We start from the raw sequence: 25,585 nt of genomic DNA, 5'->3' as shown, positions 1-25,585 counted from the left end.
TTTTGATTATTCTTAATAAAAAGTTCCGGTTTTTATAATAATAATAATAATAATAATAATAATAATAATAATAATAATAATAATAATAATAATAATAATAATAATAATAATAATAATAATAATAATAATAATAATAATAATAATAATAATAATAATAATAATAATAATAATAATAATAATAATAATAATAATAATAATAATAATAATAATAATAATAATAATAATAATAATAATAATAATAATAATAATAATAATAATAATAATAATAATAATAATAATAATAATAATAATAATAATAATAATAATAATGAGAAGAAGAAGAAGAACAATAACGACAACAACAACGACAATAATAATAACTATAATAAAAACAATAACAATAACAATAACAATAATAACAACAATAACAATAACAATAACAATAACAATAACAATAACAATAACAACTGTTGGGAAATGTGTCCTCAACAATAGTGCGATCACATGATTTAAATATCATTATTAAATCTCATTACAAGAATACGGAAGGGATGATACATAATATATATAGTAAACTGGTCCACACATATCGGTAATGATTGACTGGCTAGAGTTTGACATTACTGTCGTGCGACGGTGGTGACCAGTTGATCCCTTGAGGTCACACCTAAAGGACGATTCCCTTAATTGAAAAGGTTAATTAATTGTATGCCGATACAGATTAATTAATTCCTTAAAATTGAACAAATTATTATCATAAGAGAGATAATGACATCTTATTCTAATGTGATTAAATAAGATTTTATTTAGTAATTTAAGAAGTTATATTAATAAAATTAATCGGTGTTTGCGAAACACGCGAGATGTGAATGATAAGTCAGTTATAATTTTAAGAGGTTGTGAATTATACTAACTAGTAATTAAATGACCATTTTATGAGAAAGTAATTTTATATTACTAGTCAATTTGTTAAATATGATTTATTTAATTTGTAAATGATATTTAATTTGTTAAATATGCATTTTAAATTAAAACATGACATAAGACATGTCACATGTCACATGACATACAATTGTACAATTGACAAAAATAAAATGGACTCCATATTAAGACATTGACACCGAAAATTAGGTGGGCATGCTTGGAAATTTTGTCTTGTTCATTTGTCTTATTCATTTGTCTATGACACTTGATAGTGACTTGACCATGCAAAAGCCTTACACCAATTTGTCTTGTGAAGACAAAAAGAAAAAGAAAAAGTGGTCCATATACACACACCAACCGGTTTTTGGTGAAGAGTGTAGAGGATTTTTCTTCATAATTTTCATCATTCTCTCATGTTTTGATAAAAACTCCTTTCTCTCTCTTGTTCATCACAAAATCAAGTTTGATGAATCTAATTTGTTTAAATCATACACTAATAATACTAGAAGTAGTATATGAGTATTAGTAATAGATTTGAAGGTAAACCACATTAGAAATATCTAGTACATATTAGTTTGTGGGATTAAGGGATTGTCTTGGGTGCTACTAATTGGAGGGCTTCTACTTTGAGGTCATGTATGTTCATCCTATATTGGAAAGCTCAAGAACTAACAAGAAGGAGATCTTGTTGGTGCCCATTTGACCGAATTTCATATGTTGAGAAAATGATTTCTTCACTTATCTATTTTAGTTTGCATGCATAAGATTTGCAATTTATTTTATGACTAAATAAATTTGGAACATATAAGAATATTTTAAATAATGAGATATAGATTTCCAACAAGCGGTATCATGAGCACAAGGTTGTTTGCATGCAAATCGGTTATTGTTTTTCTGAGTTATATGATTAACAAACAAAACTTATAAATTTGTGTTTATTATGAAATATCACGAAATTTATTATGCATGTTAAAGTTTCTGGTCCTAAAATGTTTTAGGATATTTTGGTTTTATTTATGGATTTTATTGTTCATTTTATATAATATTGGCATTAAAATGTGATTTTTATGATAAAAATGTCATTTTTGGACGAAAATTAGCTAAATTTCGAATTTTCCAGTGGTTTTTGGATATGTTTTCACATATATTATTTTTAGATGATCTAGAAATTTTCATAATTTTATGAGTTCTTATGCTCGAAATATGTATTTTTCATGTTAAAAATCGAATTTAAATGAAAAATAGGTTAATATGAGAAATATTTCGAATCTGGTCATAGATATTTAGTATGTTTTCACATGCAATTTTATAAGATGTGTGTAAAATAATAGGCTATAATGAAGTCTTCATGCATGATTTATGGATTTTTGATGAAAAATAGCATAAATAGTGACTTAATTAGTGAATAATTGCTAAAACATACTTCATGACTAAGGAAAAACGTCACATGTTGCATTTTATTATCTTTTTCAGATCTAAAATTGAAAAGTTGATGAATATAATTTTCTCATGTTTTTATGATTTTTATTGATAAATCCGATAAACCGCAACATTATTTTTCCCGATAACTTTCGAAATTTTTAACCTAAGTTTTTGAACATTATGAGTGTCATGGTATTTTTCCAGAATGTTCATGAGTTTAAATTTCAAAGTTTGAATTTATTTGAAATTTTTGTGATTTATTTGAAGTTTATAGCATTTTTATTGTAATTTTGGGTCCATTAATGAACAATTTTAAGAAATATAAGTTAATTATAGTCAAATAGTTAGTGAAGACTAATTTTGAGTCCTAAAAAGTTGGGGTAATTAACTTGTGCATAAATATGAATTTATGTATTTTTGTGATTATAAAACGTTGAATCACGCAAATCCGTAAAAACCGTGTAATATACGATATTGGCTCCTTAAAGGCGATTTGGCATAAAATTGGGCATGTTCATACATATTATAATGCTGCATTTTATTTATGATTGTCATAATTTTATTTTATGTAATTTTTGAATTATGTAATTTTTACTTAGTATGGCCTTAGTTTTAATTGGTATTACCCGAAATGTATGGGAATATCGATTCGGTTGTAATTTATTGTGATCTCGTATCACCTTTTTGTAATTTAATAGATTTATTTTTATTTTAATTACAAATGTATAATAGGAAATTATGTAATTTGTTATGTAATTTATTTATTTCGGAGTTCCTTGAAGACGGTGTCACTCAAGGAAGACGATACATAAAGACGGTAATGCCTCGAGATGCGTGCCACAACCGAAGTTCAAGGGACCAATAGAGTTGGTTTCCGAATATGTAATAATTAATTAGATTTTCTATTTTAGGAAGGCCATACTAGGATTTATTTTTATACTTTGCATTTTATTTATATGTTGCATGCATCGCTAAATCGCCATAACTAAACATGCATTATCTTTTAATCGAGTATATCGACCGTGTCAATTATAATTATCGTAGTTCACCGCTTTAGTTCACTTAAAACGTGATAGATAATAAATTGACATGACCTCTCGCTAAAATAAACAATTGAGACTTAGCCTTACCAAATAGTAGAAACCATGAAAACCTATTTCGTGAGGGAGTGCACTCGGCCACACCGGGATACAAACCTTGTTACGTAGGGGAAGTGGGTGATAAATGTCTATCCACCGAATTCATGTTGATGAGGGTTTTATCGGCCACACCGTGCCCAAGTTAATGTGGGTTTGGATCATGGACACATTTATTCGAAATTTGGATTGAACTCAACAAAAAATTTTCGATAAGGATTTTATCGGCCACACCGTGCCCTTGTTGAATGTGTTTTGGGCTAAAGATAAATGTTAATGTAATATTATCGACCAAGAGTTCTAAAAGTAGAATCGATTAAAGCGTTAATCCACCGAGTTATATTGATAAGGGTTTTATCGGCCACACCGTGCCCAAGTTAATATGAATTTGGGTCTTGGAATCATTTATCATAGTTGGGTAGAGGTCACTATGTAAATGCTTTACTTGTTATTTACAAGTATTATTAAAACGATAAATGTTAAGTTTTTCACTATTCCGTTATCATATTGTTCTATTTCTTTACCACAATTCATATACGATATCATTTCGATTTTTGATTCAAATCTCCATTAAAACATCGTAACTAAAGACAAAATTTGAATTTTCTTCTAAAACCTCAAATGAAACATTGCTAAGGATCTCTTGTAAAGAGTATAGATTAAAGTTATTCATTATCAAACAGGTTTTTGATTCTTGACTAACACATCTACTTACAATGAATTGTTTCTAATTTTGGCAACTAGATTTGTTGGAAATCAAAATTGACCAAAATAACGCAACCACTTCAATGAAAGTTTTAAGACTAAAACGAACAAATGAAGAGTAATCTTCATGAATTCAATTTTGCTTCTCAAAGCAAAGACTCATTGAAATGAGTGGGAGCATTCTCTTTAACCGTTAAGATGAAGACGAGGTTCAAGAAGTAAAGATAATAATGGAATTGATACAAGGTAATGTTAAAAGTAAAGTTATTGAGAAATGACGATACTAAACCTATCAATCCAGACCGATAAAGTTTCCATTGTCTTAAATGTTGGACACAAGAAAAGAAACTACCCCAAATTATTGAAGAATCAACAAGTTAGTTGTGGGACATCTAATGGGACCTTCTTCTTTAAATGTTTATTTGATTAAACATAAATTTTGCTAGTACCACTTCGTCAATATTAGAAACCAGTGGAGGTTTTCATCATTGTATTCGACACATAAGATGATTAGAATATGACGACTAGCAACAATAATGTCGAGAGATAGAGTAATTGTGTACTCAATCTAGTTTTTGGATTTAAAGTTGTACTTAATTGTGACTATTAAGTGCATAAACTCTAAATAAGAATATAAACTTGTTAAGATACAAAAGAGGTTTTCACTTTTGTGACCCTATACACCAGGATTTGATGTATGGCTAGCCCATTATCAAGGTGATTATATTCTAAACCAAACTAGAATGATATATCATGTAGATGATGTAAGATTCAAATTGGTAACCCAAGATTAAACCTTAAATTTTGGAATGATGAACACAAAGAGTTATCGAGTACTCTTGAAACCATTAGATTGTTAATGGTATATGCGTATCTTGTATTCAAAGCAAGATGTCTCGTGCCTTTTGGTTGAAAAGGAGATCGAGGTTGTAAATCATCGATCCAAAATAGGTTGATCATTTTCTTTTACCAACGATTTAAGTTGACGCTAATGTGTTCACTTATTAAGGTAAATAGAAAAAACTTTGAAGAAGTTTAAAGAGTTCAAGGAATCATGATTTAGTCGTGATGGGATTATCAAAGTGAAGACTTTGATATAAGCCAAAGGAAATGTGATATAGTATCACAAGTTAATCTCTCTTAGCACGCATTATGGAATAATGTGTGGTTGGATAAGAAATCAAACGCTATTCGATATGGTTTGGACTTCAATCAAGTTACTTTGAGTTACTTGATCCTTTTGGGGATTTTATCATTTTTTGTCTAAATTATTTTTCCACTAAATCGAATCATATGAGATATGAAATGGTAAGGGTACCATGTTTGTAAGTTTTCACAAGAAACAAATGCTCATTTTTCCCTTTTCAATTATCACGAGTACGACGGGTTTGCGGCTCGTGAAGCTGTCTTTCTAAAATACAAGTTTATTTCTAGAAGACAGAGTGGGAGAAATTATTCAAGAGCCACAAAGAATGCCACAGAGAATGTTATGTCGCAAGAAACTGGTCTTTCTTGGCTACATGAGACGTTTTGTGTAAGACATTGGTTCTTCAAAACCTAGGAGGTTAAATTCGTCACTTGTTAAAAATTATGAATTCATGCTACTTTTAAGAAAGTTAAGATATGTCCGTACCACCATAGCACACGGCCCAAGGCCTTATTGCCAGCTAAGTCCAAATCCCGACTTGCATACTTATTTTATTATTTAGTTAATGTCTTATTTACAATTATTATCAGAAATGCATTAATTAATTATTTAAATTACATAAATTATTCTCATAAATTACTACTAAATTACGGGGTATTACAAATACTAATTATAAGCTCATAGTAAAACCATACTAAATATTAACATAAGCTCCCTTGTGAAACAAATACTTTTACTAAAACATTTAAAACGATTTTCCAAAAACAATTTAAAACTATTTTGGTCGTGTATAATATAAACTTCACATATCAATGTTATAGTAGAAGAGCTATAACATTGAGCTCTTATATAAGTAATGTTATAACTATGAAGCTATAACTTTACTAACATAAGAAATTAATTCTCATGTTACCGTTACGAGATAATCACCTACGCTATTCTAATCTTCTTAGCAGATCTTCGAGTATAGGCTACTTCATCATTCAAGCTCGAACAATCTTTAAATGAGCTTCATCTTCTCATGAATGCTTGAATAATTCTTCAATATCTTGGAATATATTGATCCTTGATTGAGGGCTTGATCATAATATAAATGCATCATACTTCCATCACAATTCCTTAATGCTTGCGATTAGTAAGTCCAATCTAAAAGACTAAACAAACAATTACGCGCAACGAATATATAAAATATAAAGCACCCTTGACATCATCAAAACACAAACATATTTATCTATATGGTTCAACACACGCAATCTACAATTAACAAAACAATGAGTTGTCTACAATTTCAATATTCAGTCATTAACATAATACACAGCTGATATACTTTGTAATCATGCAGGAAAGAGATGACTACCTACCACCGATTGAAAGACGGATTAAAAGAAACCCGGTATACATACAGGTGGTACCGTCGTCATCTCTTGCTAGATTTAGAAAACTCTTCTAGTGCTCAAGAAAGTTTCTCTAACATAAACTACGATGTCAACTGGCTGAGGTGGAAGTTTGAAGAGGCCAAATAGGATGGTATTTAGCCTGGAGAACTGATGCACGAAACTGAACCACGAAGAAAACAAAACAAGTTGTTAGTAGAATTGATGGCCAGTTAGTAATATATCATTTCTTAGAAACAGAACATATATAATGTAGTAATCTGTAAGCCAAGTACTAAAAAAAAACTACATGCGGAACTTTGAACCTGTAACAGCAGAGAGAACTTATGGATGATAAATGTTTTGCATAATTTAGTAAAAGAATCTTTCAAAATAATCAGGCATTCACCATTAACCATATTATTCAGCTGTATATATGCACGTGTGCCCCTTTTGGGAAATCAATGTTCAGGCCTAAAACATTTTGGTGAATAGTGCAATCATTCGCGCAAACTAATAGTTCCATCTCCAAACAAGGGTGTTTACAAGTGTTAATGCAGGTGTAATGACAAATAAGCTGAGCAAAGTTTAACTGAAAAATCGAAGTTCTAGCGGGCTAACCCAAACCATTTAGGGTTGAAAATTCACGCGAAACAACAGCCAATAAAAGGCCGACTGCAGTTTACCCGCAAAATCCATGGTATAGCAGCGTATCCGAAAAAAATTGGGAAACAAATGCACGAGGACCAACTGAAAAAAAAGTACAATATAAACAATGACCAAAGCATAACAAAACCAAAAAAAAGGCTACAAGATATTTAGTAAATCAACAGCAAATAACCAAAATCTAGCAAAATCTCGGGTTACTCAATGTCAACTGACAATGGACGGGATAACAACAGTCACGAAATGCAATTAAACCAAAAATGAACCCAAATAGTACCATAGTGATGGCTAAGGAGTCCTTTGTAATCATATCATATGCATCCTTTGAGTAATATAATATTCGCATTTCGCAAAATAATTGAGGCAAGGTGTCACGCAGTTGTTCATTTCCACCATCTCTATTAATTCAGTTAATGGCAAAAATTATAGAATAATGTAATCTTTAACTGCTCTATTCACACAATTCTAACTTCATTACTGTAAGTCATATGTTCTTACATACTATACATATTTTAAGCCTGCAGACCAAGGTTTAGTTTATTTGTTCACACAGTTGTCTCAACGCAATATTTATAAACTATTTCGGTAGATTAACATGAATCCTGTTAGTAGATCCGCCAGAGAACTTGCACGGAGAACAAAACCGGCTTGTATCAGACTGAAGGTCATCGAGAAAACAAATATGCACAAATCAATAGAAGGGCAGGGTTTAGAATACCAAATGTTCAAATTTGAGGATGAAGAGGTAACCTTTTTTACAGACATTCAGCTGTTTATTTATGTAAATATAGTTTTGGCCAACAGGAAACACACACATGAATATAAATTTTAAAAGCTCTGGACGCAGTATAAATCCAAGAATGTAGGTTTAAAGTTTTACTTAACGACTAATACAAAAGCCTGAAGTATATATTAGAACCTTTCTTAGATAATGTTTTCCATACAAATGCTTTTGCTTTCCATTTTCATTCCTGGCGAAGAAAATACAGCATTTCTGAAGTGCTTAAAAATACTGCAACTGTTGCAGGGCTGTGAGGTCCAGGCTATACTGTTTGAAGACCAACTTGTAATTTTTGAAGATGTTATACAAGATGACATGACATATGAAATTTCAAATGCTAAAGTCAGGTTCATGCTTGTTGATGAGCGGGAAAATCCAGATAGGCAGACGTATCAACTGAATTTCACTAGCGAAACCTTTGTCCTGCCTATTTCAGATCCGCGGCCTCCTATTAAACTAGAGTACATGTTAATTGCATCTATTCCAAGGACTTTCGAACTAAATGATAGATGCGGTAAGATTTCAGTAAATAAGCTCTACAGTCTTCAAACAACAACCCTAGCAAATCAATCACTAATTTTAATTCTCTGGTGAATTAGATGTTCTGTGAATTGTTATATATGTAGACCAGACTTTGAAAGTTCGTCGCTGCACTGGCCAACATGAGAATATTTATGAAGTTATTATTGTTGATCAAAGGTAAGAAATTTGCTCACCACCAAAATATGTGCGTAACTATTTTCTAAACATACTAACCTATTACTACATTTTAATTTTATTTAAAAATGTTAAACAAACACTTTATTGGTCGTTGCGTGTAGTTCTGAACAAGTAATGATAGTGACGGCTTGGGAAAATTTAGCTATTGAACACTGCCATGCTCTGCAGTCTATTGCAACATCCTTCCCGGTTGTCAGCTTTGCAACTCTAAGGCCATCCTGCCGAAGAGGTTTTAATTGTAAAAGTCAAGTAACTAATGATGTAAACAATAGATGTTGTTTGTAAAAATGTTCTTAAATGCCTAGTCTGAACATGCAGGATTTTCCCATTCAACAACACATTTGACATGTATTGAGGTAGAACCGCAAGGCCAAGAAGCTAATGCACTTCGGCAGTGGTAAGAACTCATAAACAAACTAACTATTTTTGTTGCTCAGGCCTACCTATATTTTACAAATGTCTCACTGCTAGGAAAAAGGCAAACCACAACCTGCTAGCTGTAAAGTATCACCAGTTATTCGAATGTCGCAACCCCAAGCCTGATCGCACTTTGACTACAATACAACAACTTCTCGAGAAGAAAGTAAGTAGCTATCTTACCAACAATAGACTAATTTGTAGACTAAATTATACAGCTGTGTGGATGTCTGCTCCCTAAAATCGTTACACACCCCAAAAAAATTCTAAATTGTGTTTAAAGGGACACATAACTCAAAATATATATATTCATCTAAACTTAAACGTTAATGATACTTTACAAGAAGAAGAGAAGTGGTTGCGTGTGCAACTACCTGATTTTGCAGCTCAAAATGTGTACTTATACCTTGGCTGTAGCAACTGTGGGACAGGCAATTATGAAAGCATCGGCAGTACATATACATGTAATGCTTGTTTCGAGGAGAATGTTATTTCATCTCCCATGTAAGAAATCATGCAACTTTTCAGGCAACAAGGATATACACAAAATACTTACATACCTGAACACTTCTAAATACAGAATGAAACTACCGTTTGTTGCAATGGATGGGTCTGGAGCCTATTACTTTGCTGCTACAACCAAAAATGCAGAAACTATCCTACAAATTAACGCATCAAAATTGCATTCAATGTCAACACAGTTATCTTAAACTGACAATTCAACAGACAATTTGCCGATGCTTTTTTTAGCAGTCAGCATTAGAGCTAAGCTCAAACAAACATATACATGAAAAGATAATTGATGAGTCTAGCATTTTAACCAAACACTTTCTTTATTTTTTAACAGGAAAGGGAAAACTATCTGGTACAGGCTGAGAGCAAAGTACCCAAAATTCCAATTTACATCAAAGTAGTACCAGCAACGTCCCTCTCGCGCACTCAAAGCTTCAAGTGGGTGCTCCAACAAGTGTCTCTCAGCTAAATCATAATTGTCCAGGACCGGCTGATATTCTTTTGACAAATAATTTTGGCCTCTGCAACTTGCCAAAAGCGAATATCCGGGTAAGCTGCCCAATAGAAGTCAAACACCTACGTAATACCCCCAAATATCAGCAGGTTCTTACTGGAATGCGACTATATTAGCTATAGTTAGTTTATGCATAAAACATCTCCTAATTTGTATTATTTGTGCAGCTATCTAAAAATATGAAATTAGGAGTGGTGGCATCCAACAATGTCTCATCAATGACATGAAAACTTTGTCAAATTCTAATCAGTTTGCAGTCTAAAATGCAAATCCGGCACTATTCCACACATATAATGTAAACAATCTTCTAGCCAAACTATTGCTAAGGCACAATAATACTAATTTAACAAACAAGCCTAATCCTAATGGCCTAAACCCTTAACTGCAATTGTTGAGTTCCCAAGTGTACAGTTGAAACAGCATCAATTGCACCTGAACTAAATGTTGGTTTAGTCAACAAGGTTCAAAATAGAGGCTCTCAAAAAATAGCAACAGATTACCCGTCTGTATATATGAGTAATCCGATGAAAAAGACTACACGAGCTGCAGATTCCTACAATGACACAGACCCTCAGAATTGGATGTTCCAATAATGACAGTTGTATGCAATAGAACAGACATAAACTAAACCATGAATTGGCAAAAGTACTGCTTTGAAATTCAACCTAAAAGACGCAAATTCCAATATAAAATAAAATCATTTTAAACTATTACGTTTGTCCATATATGACAAAAGAATATCTTTACTGTTGGCAATAAATGATGCCGTTAAACCCAGCTTTAGACCAAGTGCTTATAAATTAAACAAGCCAATCTGGTAGCCAACGAACAAACAGTTCAAAATATTTACTTCTAATTTAAAGCTAACATTATAAAGCTCTGATCTTTCAAAAAAATTACATACTAAGCATCCCCAATGGCTAACAGGTTGGCAAAACCATTTTCATGTATTTTTGTGAATGCACCTAGCCATGAATATAATGGCCACCAGGTTTGTAAGAGTTTCAGTGTACTTCAAGATAATTTGGTTAGCCTAGGATACTTGGTCACCAAAGTCAAGCATGTGTGGATTGCAGATGACTTCATAAGAGTTATGATAGTCGAGTTTGGAAAAACAGAACAACATTGCATTGCTGCCTTAAAGCTAGCTAGAATGTTTGATAAGGCAAACCATGGTCGTGCAACCTGGACAAGCAATGATAATTCTGATGTCCAGATATACCTCTGGATTGCTACAGCAAACGACGCTCACTACATACGGCGAGGTAGTGCAGACTATGTCCCAGTTCCGGAATCTTATAAGGATCATGCTGACAGGCTAGCTAACGAAGAAGCTAACAACGCATATGCTAATGTTCTTGTCGTGTTTAATACAATGTACCTCTGAGACAATTACGATGCTCAATTATCAGATGCTGCAAACATCCCAAATCAACTAAAAAGAAATGTAACCCACGCTAAAACCCTATGTTTGAACAATAATTTTAATTGTATGACCTTGTTTCTTCAGCTGGAATATCCAAGGTCAAGTTCACATAAAGCCATTGTTTCTTCAGCTCTAATTCAGAGTTTGCAGAATTAAATCAGACTAATTCAAAGGTCTAAATTTAGCTGTTTCAGTCTAACTCTAGATTAAAACCAAGTTTCACTAATGAGGAAAGCCGAAATCTTCAATCGCTTCCAACGCCCGTCCCAATTGTTGCAGTTACATCACTAGCACCATATTAATTAAAGAAAAGTGGATTCCAATACTTAAACAGGAAATTCAAAACGGTCAATTACAATTAATTGAAAAAAAGGCTAATTTAGGAACAAGAAATCCGCATCCAATTTAACAAGGATCACCAACCAATTTGCAGTTTCACATTTAACACTACTTTCAATGTATGCATTAATCAAAATCCAAGTCAAAGCAATAAACACCATTAAAAACAAACCAAAAAATAGTCATTTCCGAGGCAATTAATCAGGGAAACCGTTGAATCAAGAATGCCTATCAACAACCAATTAATAGGTAAATGCTATTACATTTCCCAATATGCTATTAACGTTCAAAAATCCCAAATAAGTCCAAAAAATTAACTATATAAAAGCAACAAAAAATCAGCAGCAGACATATGTAAACCTTTCAAACTACAAATACCGCACAGAACATACTAACTCAAACCACACAAATGGCAAATATGTTTGTATACCCATACACCTGCATCCTCGCTAATATTCCAGGCAAAATGGAAGGAGAACAATACGTTCCACGAAATCTCAACAAGCTTGCTAACACCCTAAACAGCCACGGATAACAAGTTGAAGCATTGTCCATAGTTAATTCTACACCGGGCATGGATTTCAATGGAATTGTGCCAATAAAGTTTGGTGAAGATGATACAGCCTGTAAATTGGCGTTCAAATTAGCCGAGAAATTTGAACAAGTCGTCCGTGGAAGGGACGACTACTACGCACCATACAGGCCACAACAAGGCCCCTATCTTTGGATAGCTACTAAGCGAGAAGCTGAGCAATTCATGTGTGAACCAACCTGTAAAAAGGTTCCGTACGCATTGAAGAAAGCGGGGAAAGACATGGCTAGAGATGATGACATATGTATGTATAGCTATATAAATATAGCAATTTGAACAACAAACAAAGATTATGTTATTTCCAAATAATATGAAATGAAATTTCATCTGAATAGAAGAGCAGCAATACAAACAACCACAAATTAACGACTAACTGTGCCATAGTTAATTAACAATGAATACATAAACCGTGTAAAATATTTTGACAGAACATCTCTTGGTTAAACGACAGGTTAGGCGAAAAAGTTTTCAAGTAGATGACAAATAAAATTCAATTACAGCAGGAAAAGTAACGCGCTTGGCTATCAGTCTAGAACTATTTTCGATAAAACTGTACAAGAAAAGATGCTTTGCCAAATTTCGTTTGTCCATACATGCAGGAGAATCTATCAGCATTACACCTAATATCAAAATATCATTTAACCAGCATCTGCATATAAATAACACTATCTCAGTTCACATCTAAACCACCATCGAAAACCTTTATCAATAACCCAAAACAGCAAGTAATACAAAATTATAATGTTTATAACCTATATTCAACTATTCTCCTATATTTTGGCAAATGCACCTGGACATTATGACAATGGCAGGTATATTTACAAGAGCTTTACAATTATCAAAGAAACATTGAGAAGCATTGGCTACTTAGTCACCAAAACCCGCACTCTTTGGCTTGCAAATGAAGATGAGTTTGCAGGAATCATGATACTCGAGTTTGGTACATCAACTGACCAATGCATATCTGCTTTTAAGATTTCCAAAATGTTTGAAAAAGCAAATCATGGTTGCGCAAATTTCCAGACAAGAAACCCTACACAAAGACAGCCATACCATCCATACCATTGAATAGCCACAGAGTTTGATCGACAATACTTTGAAACAAGAAATGTACTATATGTCCAAGTATCAAGTGTGCTCAGGAATGCAGCGGACTATGAAGCTAACGGCGAATAAATCACTGCATATGGAAATGTTTTCGCAGCATTTATTCAAATGTACTTCTAAAAGGACAACGCCTGTGGAAATTCATTTCGACGAATTAGTACCAAAAATAAACGAGGAATGTAAGAGCACGAGAAATCAATAATAATAGAGCCTAATGTAATCCTACCATTTCAGTGACAACTTGTAGATACCTCATTTCTGCACCTCCTGCAAGCCACCCGGTGATGATTAGGCCGCATGTTTGGTAGGCGGAACGATTTATGACAGTTCGTAAGTTTGTCGTCAAGTGATAGCTCAAATACTTGTGTCTACCCCTTGGTTTTCATTTACGCGCTAATACAGTCATTTTGACAGTAATTAGAGTTCATTTGGAGTTCGGGTCAAAAACCGCTTCATTTTCCAATAAACCTTTTAAAATGCCGAGTCGGAATATTCAAGATATTTTTATTCCATAATTTAATTTTATATCTTTTGGTAAAATATATCCCGAAAATATTATTTTAGGGAATAAGGAAGTTGAGATCCACCGCAATTCCATAAAGGAAACGCGAAAATCTTTCTTTCGCAGGAGGAAACCTCTCGGGAAAGGACGCAGTACCTGCTGCGCCTCTTCGAAGGATCGCAACAGCTGCTGCGCCTCTTCCCCAGCTCTTTTCTGCGCGTTTTTAGATTTTTTCCGTGATTTCTTTCCAAAGTTTGAGTCATTCCATAACTCTCCATATTTGTTTAGTATAAATAGGGACCTTCGTTCCACATACTTTTGACGCGAGTGTCCGCTCTTCTCTTCCCCCTTTGTATTCTAAGACCGTGCTCTAAGCTTTTGACGTCTACGTGCTTGATCAATCGATCATGTAAGCTCAGATCATTCTGAGTACCAGTCACGTTGCATGACCGACAAATTTAACCACTACACATCAATTAACTTAATCTAAATCCTCTTACGAGGGCACTTTCTTCATACATTCGAGTCGAGCAATAACTAAACATTAACTTAGTTAATCTCGTTTCGTCAAACATGTAAGTCTGAGGGTGTAAATCCCATCTTTATTATTTTATTTTTTTGTATCAATTAATGTAAGATTTACGTCAAAAGTATGTCTAATATTGACATATAAAACCTAATTATCAAACTGCTTTTACGGATCAGCAGTAATCAGATGTCGAAAAGAAACGCAGCAACTGCTGCGCCTCTTCGAAGAGTCGCATCATCTGTTGCGCCTCTTCTAGTGGCTGCCGCATTTCCTGCATTTCTTCTTCTTCCTCGGTTCTCTGTTGATTTCATTCGTTTGTTTTATTTTCTTCTTTTCTTCCTTTTTCCATACATAATACAGACTTTAATATATTCTTAATAAATTTCGTATTTTATTTACGGTTTAAATCCCTTATAATCGAGATTTGCGGGTTTTCGCCATTAAATCAAAATTGGATTTTAGAGACTAGATTCATTCATATCAAGTTTCTATGGTTCGTCTTTGTACATATTTTAACAGCTTGTTTCCAGTTTGTCACATCTTTCAACTCATTTCCATCTTCAAGATTTAACCTAATTAGTCATAATTCGTTTATAATTCATTTTAATCCGTTTTAATTCGTTTTTATCGCTTTTACGACGATTTCATATGTTAATAATATGCTAAATCACTTTTATCCGAGTCAAATATCAACAATCAACCATTAAAATTGCCAACGAACATTAACAACACGCAGTTCTGACTTCACAGCCAGAACTCAACTCAGGAACAGACGCAGTGACCACTGCGCCTCTTCCAAGGGACGCAGCAATGCTGCACCTGTTCCGGGGTGATTTCTGTCTCTAAACTTCCGTTCTTGCTTTGACCTAATTCTTTAATTACGTAATTAATTGAATATTAATCGTAATATCACCCTTAATCTGTCCATATTTTCTAACCTTTACTTATTTTCTTTTCTTTTTCTCAAATTGTCCGTGTTAAGTATATTTTTGACGAAAATCATTAAATCGTTGTAATTTATTGTAATTTTAATTATCGCAATTTATTGTATTTATTATGGATGATTTATTTACTTGTTCTTCACATGTAATTAATTCTAAACCCTAATTCGACATTAATTGAGTGCTAATTACTTGTTTACCGACATAGTGTAATTCACATGCTAGGACTAAAACGTTGGATGTTGCATTGCATGCATATAATCGACAACATATCAAATATAAATAACTTCCCTAATCATTAGTAGAGGCTGCTATCGAGGCGGGCGGGATTAGGTGTTCAGTAAAAGGACTTCCTAATACGGACCCTCACCCCTTACTCCAGATCTCTGTGAACACCCGTATTCATTGGCATCCACGAGAGTCATTCTAGACATAGAATGCTAAGGGTAACAAGTTATTAGTGTTCATGTCACTACTTTGTGTCTTAACATGGCATGAGGTATTCGAACGGTTCCAATTTCCCATAAAAATTGGTGGCGACTCCACAAATGCAAACGCTTGTTCCCAAGCGCCCCCGTGGGCCTCCCGTGTCCATAGTTTGACGACTCCGCTGGGGAGTAATACACTTACGTGTTGCCAAGGGTGAAACTTGAACGAGGTTAGGGATTATTTTATATGAGACAGTTGTCGGTTTTCATTACTCGACCTTCTTAGGTAGTTTTATTCGGTCTTCCTAGGCCTAACCCAAGCTATTCGACAGATCGTCCCGTCTGGATGGTCTAAATTCTTATCTGGGCCTAAGGATAGATAGCGATTGACGTCAACCATACCATGGTGCGTACTCATGTTTGTATCAAGGGCTTTCACTACTCGAGGAAATGGATTAGGAACCCACCTTACTCTTGTTTGGCACGGACCTCTCCACATACCAGGGTTTGATTGCTTGGAATGGCAACCCACCTCTTAAGCCAAAACCCTTCTAAATGCACTCAACATACCATTATAATGCATGTATGAATGCTTGTATCATATGAGATCACCATTTTGTAAACAAAACCATGACGAAATTTCTGTAAAATCAAAAAACAATTTTAAAATATACACATTTTCAAAAATGGCCGAAATTATAGCAAAATGAGTCAAAACTTCGTCCAAATCTCCAGTCAAAATTCAGGCCTCAAAACCAATTTCAAAACCTCACCTTGAGTCAGCACTCCTACAACTACACTACAGTTGCCTAGGACAACCATTTCAAGACTTTGTCATTTTCAAATCTCACTTAACACAGTGGCACACTCCCACTTCACAAGTTGAGTCTTTTCTTTGAGTATGGGTGCTGGAATGGTCGATCGTTTTTTGATTCGTCGTCAATTTCTTATCCAGTTTCCAAGATGCCTGAAACTAGTACCACGAGTGATAGTGGTCAACCCCACAATGGTAATGATCAAATCCTAGCCGCGCTCGTCCGTCTCCAAGCAAGCCAAAACCAAGCTTATGATCGCCTCAACGCTATTGAAGGCCGAATTATTGTTGTGGAAACTAGACTCCCTCCTGCAGAAAACGATATTCCTAGCGAGATTGTGCATGATAACCTTCCACCCTTTGTTGGACAACAAGAAGCCAACCCTCCAATAGGTCCTACTGAAGCTGAAAAGCTACTCCAATACTTGGAGGAGCAACTAATGTACCTTAAGAGAGATGACATCTACAGGGAGAATAATCGCAAGTATGAGGCCGTGAATGCTCAATTGCCAACCAAGTTCAACATGACTGTGATGTGAACATTATCTGCGCACATTTAGTCCCCTAATTGAGCCTATTTTGCATACTATTATAGCATTTCATGGCCGTTTTATCCGTCAAAACCTTCCTATTTGATTTTCTATCGCATTTCATATGTTTTGTAGAAAAGGAGAAAATAAGGCGGAAATTCCCGTCTTTCGTGCATACTTGGAAGCTTATTGACGATATTTGATGGACTAGTATGAAGAGGAAGCGAGAACTAAAGACCAATCCCACAAGAATAAAATGGAAGTGAAGGAAAGGGAAGAGTAGAAGAGAAAACGAGATAGCACTCCAATCCGTGCGGCTTCTCCTGAATCCGCCCGTCCTCCACAGCACAATCCGTGCGTCTTCTGCCAAAGACGCCCGGGCAGCAGCCACCAGAATCCGGCCATCTTCACCCAAATCCGCCCGTCCCGACACCAATACGCACGGATTTCAGTCCAGCACAATTTCGTCTTCTTCAAGCTTCAAAGAAAGAAGCCCTTCCTTCGAAAAATACCGGCGTCTCCCTGCTCAAATCTCAAAAAGTGTAATTACTAGTTTAGCCCTTAGTTAACCCTAATGCATCCACCTAATTTCTACTATAAATACCCCACTTGTAAATAATCAAAGGGGGGTCCTTTACCAAGCTCTCTTATTACAAAATCCTGCTTTAGATTAGATTAGGAGTAGATTAGAATAGATTACTCTTTAATCTTTCCACAAATCTCACATTAATCTCTCCTTAATTATTGTTCAAGTTTGTTACTTTTGAGTAATTGAAGATTATTGGGTTATTATTGGAGGATTGACAACTCCTCATCAATCAATCAAGTTTCTTCTATTATTCTTTGCTTTATTATTTGGATCATCTCAAGTTTGGTACAACTCCTTGATCGGTCCATTTCGTGTTCACAATTAAAGGTGTGGTCGTTGGGTCACGTCCGAATCAAAACACAATTTATAGCTTCACAAACAACTCTACATTTATTAAAGAGGCAAGTAAAGGTCGGATACTAAGGGACGGGAATTGAGATGAGATTTCTATTGAAACTAGTGGTGTCTTAGGGGTGTCACAATTTGGGTTGATGTAGAAGGTCACTAAACTAAAATAGCAATGGAAATAAACAAGAAAGATGAATTAAAAGGGGTGTAAACAATTGATAAAAAGCACTAGGGTGTCATGGGGTCATAGGGGAATCCTGGGAATTGATCATACAAACATGTTCTCAAATTATAAGCAAGCAATTATTGTTGTGATGGATTGAGTTGGGTTATATCTTACAATCCTAGGAAAGTTTGGGTCCCGAAGCCGAATCGATTAGATTGTACAACACCTACAAGTCGAATTAATCTTCCCTACTCACCAACATGCATGGTCTAATGAGACTCGAGTTGGTTTATGTCTTACAAGTCTCATTGAAAAGATAGGTGATGGGTAAAAAATGCAAGGATTCATAGGCTCGCATTTCATCAAACATAACATGTGCATGAGTTGAGATCAAAACAAGCAAGCAAATAAATCATGAAAGCATATTAATTTAAGCATGAATTATTCCCCATATTGGTTTCCCCTAATCACCCATTAACCCTAGCTAAGAGACTACTCACTCATTATCATGTTGATCATGCTAGCAAGGTTGTCAATCATACCAACAAAATGAAACATGATGAACAAATGAAAGTAATTAACAATAATTAAAAAGGGATTAAGAGGATTATACCTACTAATGATTCCAATAATAAAGCAAAGATAAGAGAAGTACTTGATGCTTGATTGAGAGGTTGTCAATCTCCTAATAATAACCCAAATAATCTTCAATTACCCAAAATAAAGGATGAACAAAAGAGAGATTAAGGAAATAAAACTTGTATTAAAACTTGATTAATTGTTGATTACAAAACTAAAGAGAGATTTGATTGGTATTAACTACTCTAATATTTGATAAGAAGAACATGCTCTTCTAATTAGACTAATGGGGTATTTATAGTGGAAATTAGGGGGATGCATTAGGGTTAACTAAGGGCTAAACTAGTAATTACACTTTTTAGATTGAGCAGGGAGGAGCCGGTATTTTTCGAAGGAAGGGCTTCTTTCTTTGTAGCTTGGAAAAGACGAAATTGTGCTGTACAAGAATCCGTGCGTTTTGGAGTCGGGACGGGCGGATTCTGGCGGTGGAACACGGGCGGCTTCAGGTGAATCCGGGCGGATTGTGGTGGTGGCAAACCCGAGCGTCTTGGGATGAAACCGCACGGATTGTGCATGTGGAGGACGGCCGGATTGTAGACAATCTGCACGGATTGTTCCTCAGTAACATTTCTTCTTCTTTTCTTCCCTTTTCTTCATAAATTCCTTGGGGATGTCCTTGGGGACTCAAGGATCCTTTCTCAACATTGCTCATCTACTATAATATGTACAAAGGCCTTCTAATCTCGTCTCTCCTTGATGCTTGGTCATTGGATTCGATCAATTTAGTCTCGTTTTGCCATGAAATTGCAAGATTTGCACTCCTTTCCTACCAAGGGATCAAAATCTCAAAGAATATGCAAAACAAAGAACTAAAGATAATAAATGACCCAAATATGCACTAAAAAGCATGGGAACAAGGCTAATTCGGGGGCTAAATATGCGCTAATTATGGTCACATCAAATATCCCCAAACCGAACCTTTGCTCGTCCCGAGTAAAGAGGTGACAAAGACTAGGACCATTATTTAAACTAACCTAATAACATAGTCGATATGAGACAATTAGCGGGTCTCACTCCGCCCCTTCAACTCACAACAAGACAACCATGAGGTAGGATGCCTTCTTGCAAGGCAAGGTGGGTCTTGCCAAAATGGCGACACATCCAAACATTAAGCACACAAAATCACATAATGTATGCATCTACAAAAGGAATAGCCACTTCCTCATCAAGTGGCGGAGCCACTAAAGAGGAACAAATTTAAGAGCATGTAATCCTTCACAAATACTAGTTCAACAAATTACTAAGGCTAAGAGGATGGCACTAAATCACCTCCAAATGGTGTTAAACTAGACTACTTTCATCCTCAATTTCCAAATGCTTTCGTCAAGAGCGACCGGGTGGTGGTGGAATGATGATCCCTATGATGCTAGTAGCATATGACATGACAAGTCACGAATTCTCTACAAAAGTAAAGGTCATGGATCGTCCCAAGCTCGACAAAGTGGCTTGACAAAAAGGCTTTTTGGGAATGAAATGCTCAAATCTTTATACACAACGGGTGGATATGACTAGTATTCAAAAATTGACCTCATTCAACTTTCACATTTCAAAAATTTAGGATGGGGTTTGTCCCTTCCGGGCTAGTGTCCTTTGCTTTCGCCAATCGCTTATTAGGCAACCAGTTAACCTCTAGACAATAGCTTTTCGGGGTGATAGTCACTCTGTCTCTGGGCGGCCGAATTCACATTCGTGTGGGGGCCCAATTCAATGGATCCCGCTCCAAAGCACATCGAAGTGGTACACGCCTCCATCAAAACAATTTAATTTCTCAACATTCAACAATTCATAACGTTTGAGGTTTCCTTGGCATTAAATTACTTCCACATGACAAAATTCTTTGAAATGAGCACTTCAAACTTATTGATAGAAAGTATTTTTGGGTTGCCTTACCACAAGGTCAAATCAAGGTCACCGAGACAAGTTAACCAAGTCCACATCGCATCACGGGGTTGGATAGGTGACTCACATGCAAACCCTTGACTAGGCTTTGGGTCATGGGTCGAAAGACACTAGTATGACACTATCTAGGGTGTTTTACAACCATTCTAGTAGGCAAAGTCTTAAGTTGAAAAAGTATTTGTAATGGCTTAGTTGCTCTTGTCAAAGTTCCCAATTAGGCACTTTTCAAAACTTTTTATCTAAATGCAACTACATGCTATGATGCAACTAATATAAACATCCTAATGCAAGTGATTCTATCAACTAATATGACATATAAACTAAATGCAAGTCCTAAGTTCACATTGTTATACCGCATCAAACAAAATAAAGCCATATAGTCATTAACATAAAGAGGAAAAAGGAGATTGGAAAGATCATACCATGCTCCTTCATGATCCTCATGTCTCGGATGTGGCGCAGTCAATCAATGTGAACAAGGATAGAACAAACACAATATATACAATAATATACACAAGACTACACTACAAAAGGAAATAAACATGTTTTTGGCTTTTTCAATTTTCAAATATTTTTGGATTTTTGAAATTTTTCAATTTTTTGGATTTTTGAATAAGAGTTAAGTTAGAATTCCCCATCCCCACACTAATATGGGCACTGTCCTCAATGGCCAAAATGATGGGAAATTATGCAAAGATGATGCATGATTTCTACACTAAATGCAATCTACACTAGTCTACACTACATGATGCATGGTTTTTGTTTATGACGGAGAGGATAATTTAGATTACCTCCCGTTGTGTATGCATTAACTTCCCCAAACCGAGTTAGACACTATTGCTAATGTCCTAAGGAAGGGTGTAGTTCATGCACACACTATGCAATGCATGAAACTAATTTGTCATTTTGGATTTTGAAAGTGGGAACAATAAAATGAGAACACCTCAATGGTACCGAGGTGTGAGTCCTCTATGGTGCTAGGACTACTCCAACAATGAGCAAGATTAATAAAAATACAAGGTAACAAGACACAAACTTCTTTTCATGAAACTTTGAAAAAAAGAGAGGAGAGATGAGAAAACTTCACTTAAACTTAGGTGGGTGCCTCTCGCCCGCTCCACCTGGCTATGAAGTAGTCTTCTAGACATCGGCATCATCTCCCTCTACATCGCTATCCCAAATCTCCTTTGAAGCATCACTCAAACTTGGGTCCATGAATTCGTCTTCTTCACTCTCAAGCTCCACCGTGTCTTCTCCACAAGAATTGCCACTCCCCTCCTCTTGTCTCCCGTTCGCCCCTTCATTAGCTCTCTCCGAATTGGGGAAGAGCAAATCCATTTGAGCCCATGAGGGGAATGCTCCTTCCTCACTAATCCGTCCTCTTCGAACCATCTCGTGATATTGAGGGTAGAGAGCATAGTAAGTGTCCACGGAGGTTTCGTATTGACGGTAGTGTAAATCTTGTAAGATTCCCGTGACAAAGTCGTCACGGGGGAGGATGAAGGGATTTGGATGGTTATACGGTTGGTAGGGAAAAGGGTAGGGAGGCACTTTGATCTTCTCATCTTGAGTTTGTTGTTCTTGTTGTTGTTGTGGTGGATTTGGAGGTGGTGGTGCTTGCCTTGTTTGACTTGGGATGAGGTAGGATGGCATTGGAGACAAGTGTCATCTTCTTGGGGAGATACGTGGTAGGTCGGCCATTGGAAGATATATCGGATCGCTTCCTTTTGTTAACCATTTGATCCGCTTATCGACCCCCTCAAGGGTTATCCAATGGTGATGAATAAGAAGAAGATCTTCGTTTATCCTAGTGTTTCCCAAGAGAGGAGCATACTCATTATTCTCATTGAATCTCGGGTTGAAATGCTTTGCCAGCCTAGTAATGAGTCGTCCATTCACTATGTGCTTCATTCCATCATCGTCCCCATTTCTAAACTTTGCCCATTTCTCTAGCAATACTAGAGGTGCATTGAAGTGATACACATTTCTTCCTTGAATGTTGAGGTAGGATTCCATAAACACAAGGTCTAATTGGTTCACGATGGCCGGATCTCGGCGGGCAAGTAGAGTGCCCGAAAGAAATCGATAAGTAAGCCTCAAGATCGGATTTTGGATATGAAAAGCAAGACATTCCTTGGTATGTATGAAATCCCAGCCCGTCATGGCCCTCCACAAAGGTTCAACACTATACTTCTTGGGTTTCGATGTCGGGTAGGCGAAACATCGAGCCCGAGTACATTTGCGAATTCTACAAGGGTCATCATCCTAGAAACATTCTCCAACCTAAACTCTATGCATATTGTTTTGTTCAAGGTTGTAATCTTCAAAAAGCTCAAAAATTCAAGCACAAGGGATCGATAAGTTTGTTCATACATGCGAAAAAGGGTTGAGAGACCAAAAACTTCAAAGAGAGCTTCCACTTGGTGATAAATCCCAAGTTTCCTCAAGGTAGCATGACATAAAAACTTAGTGGGAAGAATATTCTTACTTAGAAGCCGGTGGAAGACTAATCTTTGCACATCATTGACAAATTCCACATTTGAGAAGTCATCAAGCCTTGTAAGATCTACAATCTCTTCATGTTCCCTTCTTAATGTGTTGACATGGGAGGTAGAAGAACTTCCCCTCATCCTTGGTCTTCTTGCATTCCTAAAAGAGGATCTCCTTGGTGCCATTCTTGATTATTGAGCTGGATTCTTTTGATTTGTGAAAGGATAAGGATGCTCCTTGTTGATTAAGTGTTGCCTTTGGGAACCCTAGAAAATTGGGGCTTTTTGATTTTGTGGGTTAAGAGAGTGATTTGGATATGTATGGGAGTCATAAGGAGGTGGGTTTTATAATGCAAGTGGAAAGAGTAATGATGTGTCACTATATGTGTGGTGGGGTGTAATTTAATTAGGAAAAGTTGGGTCAAAACACCGTGGGAGGACGTGCGGATTCGAGCAGAAGACGCTCGGATTCAGGCTACACGGGACGGGCGGATTCTGGACAATACGCCCGGATTCTGTCACAGCAAAATTTCCAAAAATTGATGCTTCAAAGACGGGCGTCCCGAGCATGAGACGCTCGGATTCTTTTCCATCGGGACGGGTGTCTTCTTCTAAAGACGGACGGATTCCTTTACAGCAATTTTCCTTGAAATGCACAGGTAGAAAGACGGGCGTCTTTCTGCAAAACCGGCCGGATTCTTCAGGACGGGCGTTTTTCCTTCTGGGACGCTCGGATTCACCTTCAGTCCAAAAATCTTCAAATTCTCAGCGTAGCAGGACGGACGGATTCTCCTCAGAACGCCCGGATTCCAGCAAGACGGCCGGATTCCAGGGAACACGCACGTGTTCAGGCTGTGAATTATTCCTTTGACTTTCTCTCCTCTCTTAGATGCGTCCCCACACTTGAAAATTCGTTCCTTCCTTCATTCAAAATTCATTAGTAACCCTCCCTCACTTACGCTCATGAAAAGAGTTCATGCTATTTATTAAAACAAATGCAATAAAACAATAAATACAAGTTAGAGGGTTAGTATATTTACAAGTGGTGGTTTAGGGAAGACTCCACCAAACTCTCCCTTAGATGGTCCTTTCAAGGGTGAGGAGGCCCGAGGTAGGTGACCTCGACCTCTCCAATAAACGCTCCCTCATAGTATGGCTTCAACCTTTGACCATTTACCTTGAACTTGCTTCCATCTTCCGCCTTGAGTTCAAAATCTCCATATTTTCCAACTTCGGTTATCACATAGGGACCCATCCATCTAGAGTTCAATTTTCCCGGAAAAAGTCGGTAGCGGGAATTGAATAGAAGGACTTTGTCCCCTTTGTGCAAGGCCTTTTGTCTAATTCTCTTATCATGAAGCAATTTCGTTCTTTCTTTGTAAATCTTTGCATTCTCATAGGATTGTAGTCGGAATTCCTCCAACTCTTGAATTTGAATCATCCTCCTTTGACCACTTAACTTGAGATCAAGATTAAGTGCTCGGATTGCCCAATAAGCTTTGTACTCCAATTCGATTGGCAAATGACATGCTTTTCCATAGACAAGCTTGTAAGGGGAGGCTCCTATGGGAGTCTTATAGGCTGTCCTATAAGCCCAATGAGCATCATCAAGCTTTGTGCTCCAATCTTTCCGAGTCTTGTTCACAACTTTCTCAAGGATTAGCTTGATCTCTCTATTTGAAATCTCAACTTGACCGCTTGTTTGAGGATGATATCCCAAGCCGGTTCTATGTTGGACACCATATTTGGTCAAAAGGGATGCAAGCTTCTTCTCATGGAAATGCGTTCCTCCATCACTAATGATCGCTCTAGGAACTCCAAATCTTGGGAAGATTATCTTCTTGAAGAGCTTGGTGACCGTTTTTGCATCATCGTTTGGGGTGGCAATTGCCTCCACCCACTTTGAGACGTAGTCTACGGCCACAAGGATGTACTTATTCCCATTGGATG

General features: G+C 36.0%; 1 protein-coding gene across 1 annotated transcript in view; it reads left to right on the top strand.

The window, feature by feature from the left end:
• The first annotated feature begins 12,636 nt into the window (after positions 1 to 12,636).
• LOC141651545 (uncharacterized) overlaps positions 12,637 to 25,585 on the top strand; it is a 33,576-nt gene continuing 20,627 nt past the window's right edge. The window contains exon 1 of the mRNA XM_074459250.1: positions 12,637 to 12,898. Coding sequence (XP_074315351.1) covers positions 12,637 to 12,898 — 262 coding nt within the window. The remainder of the gene's footprint in view (positions 12,899 to 25,585) is intronic.

Source organism: Silene latifolia, chromosome 4 (assembly GCF_048544455.1).
Source record: "Silene latifolia isolate original U9 population chromosome 4, ASM4854445v1, whole genome shotgun sequence".
In the NCBI taxonomy this organism is placed as follows: Eukaryota; Viridiplantae; Streptophyta; class Magnoliopsida; order Caryophyllales; family Caryophyllaceae; genus Silene; species Silene latifolia.
Note: the sequence above shows the minus strand (reverse complement) of the source record. Positions and strands in the feature narration are given on the sequence as shown.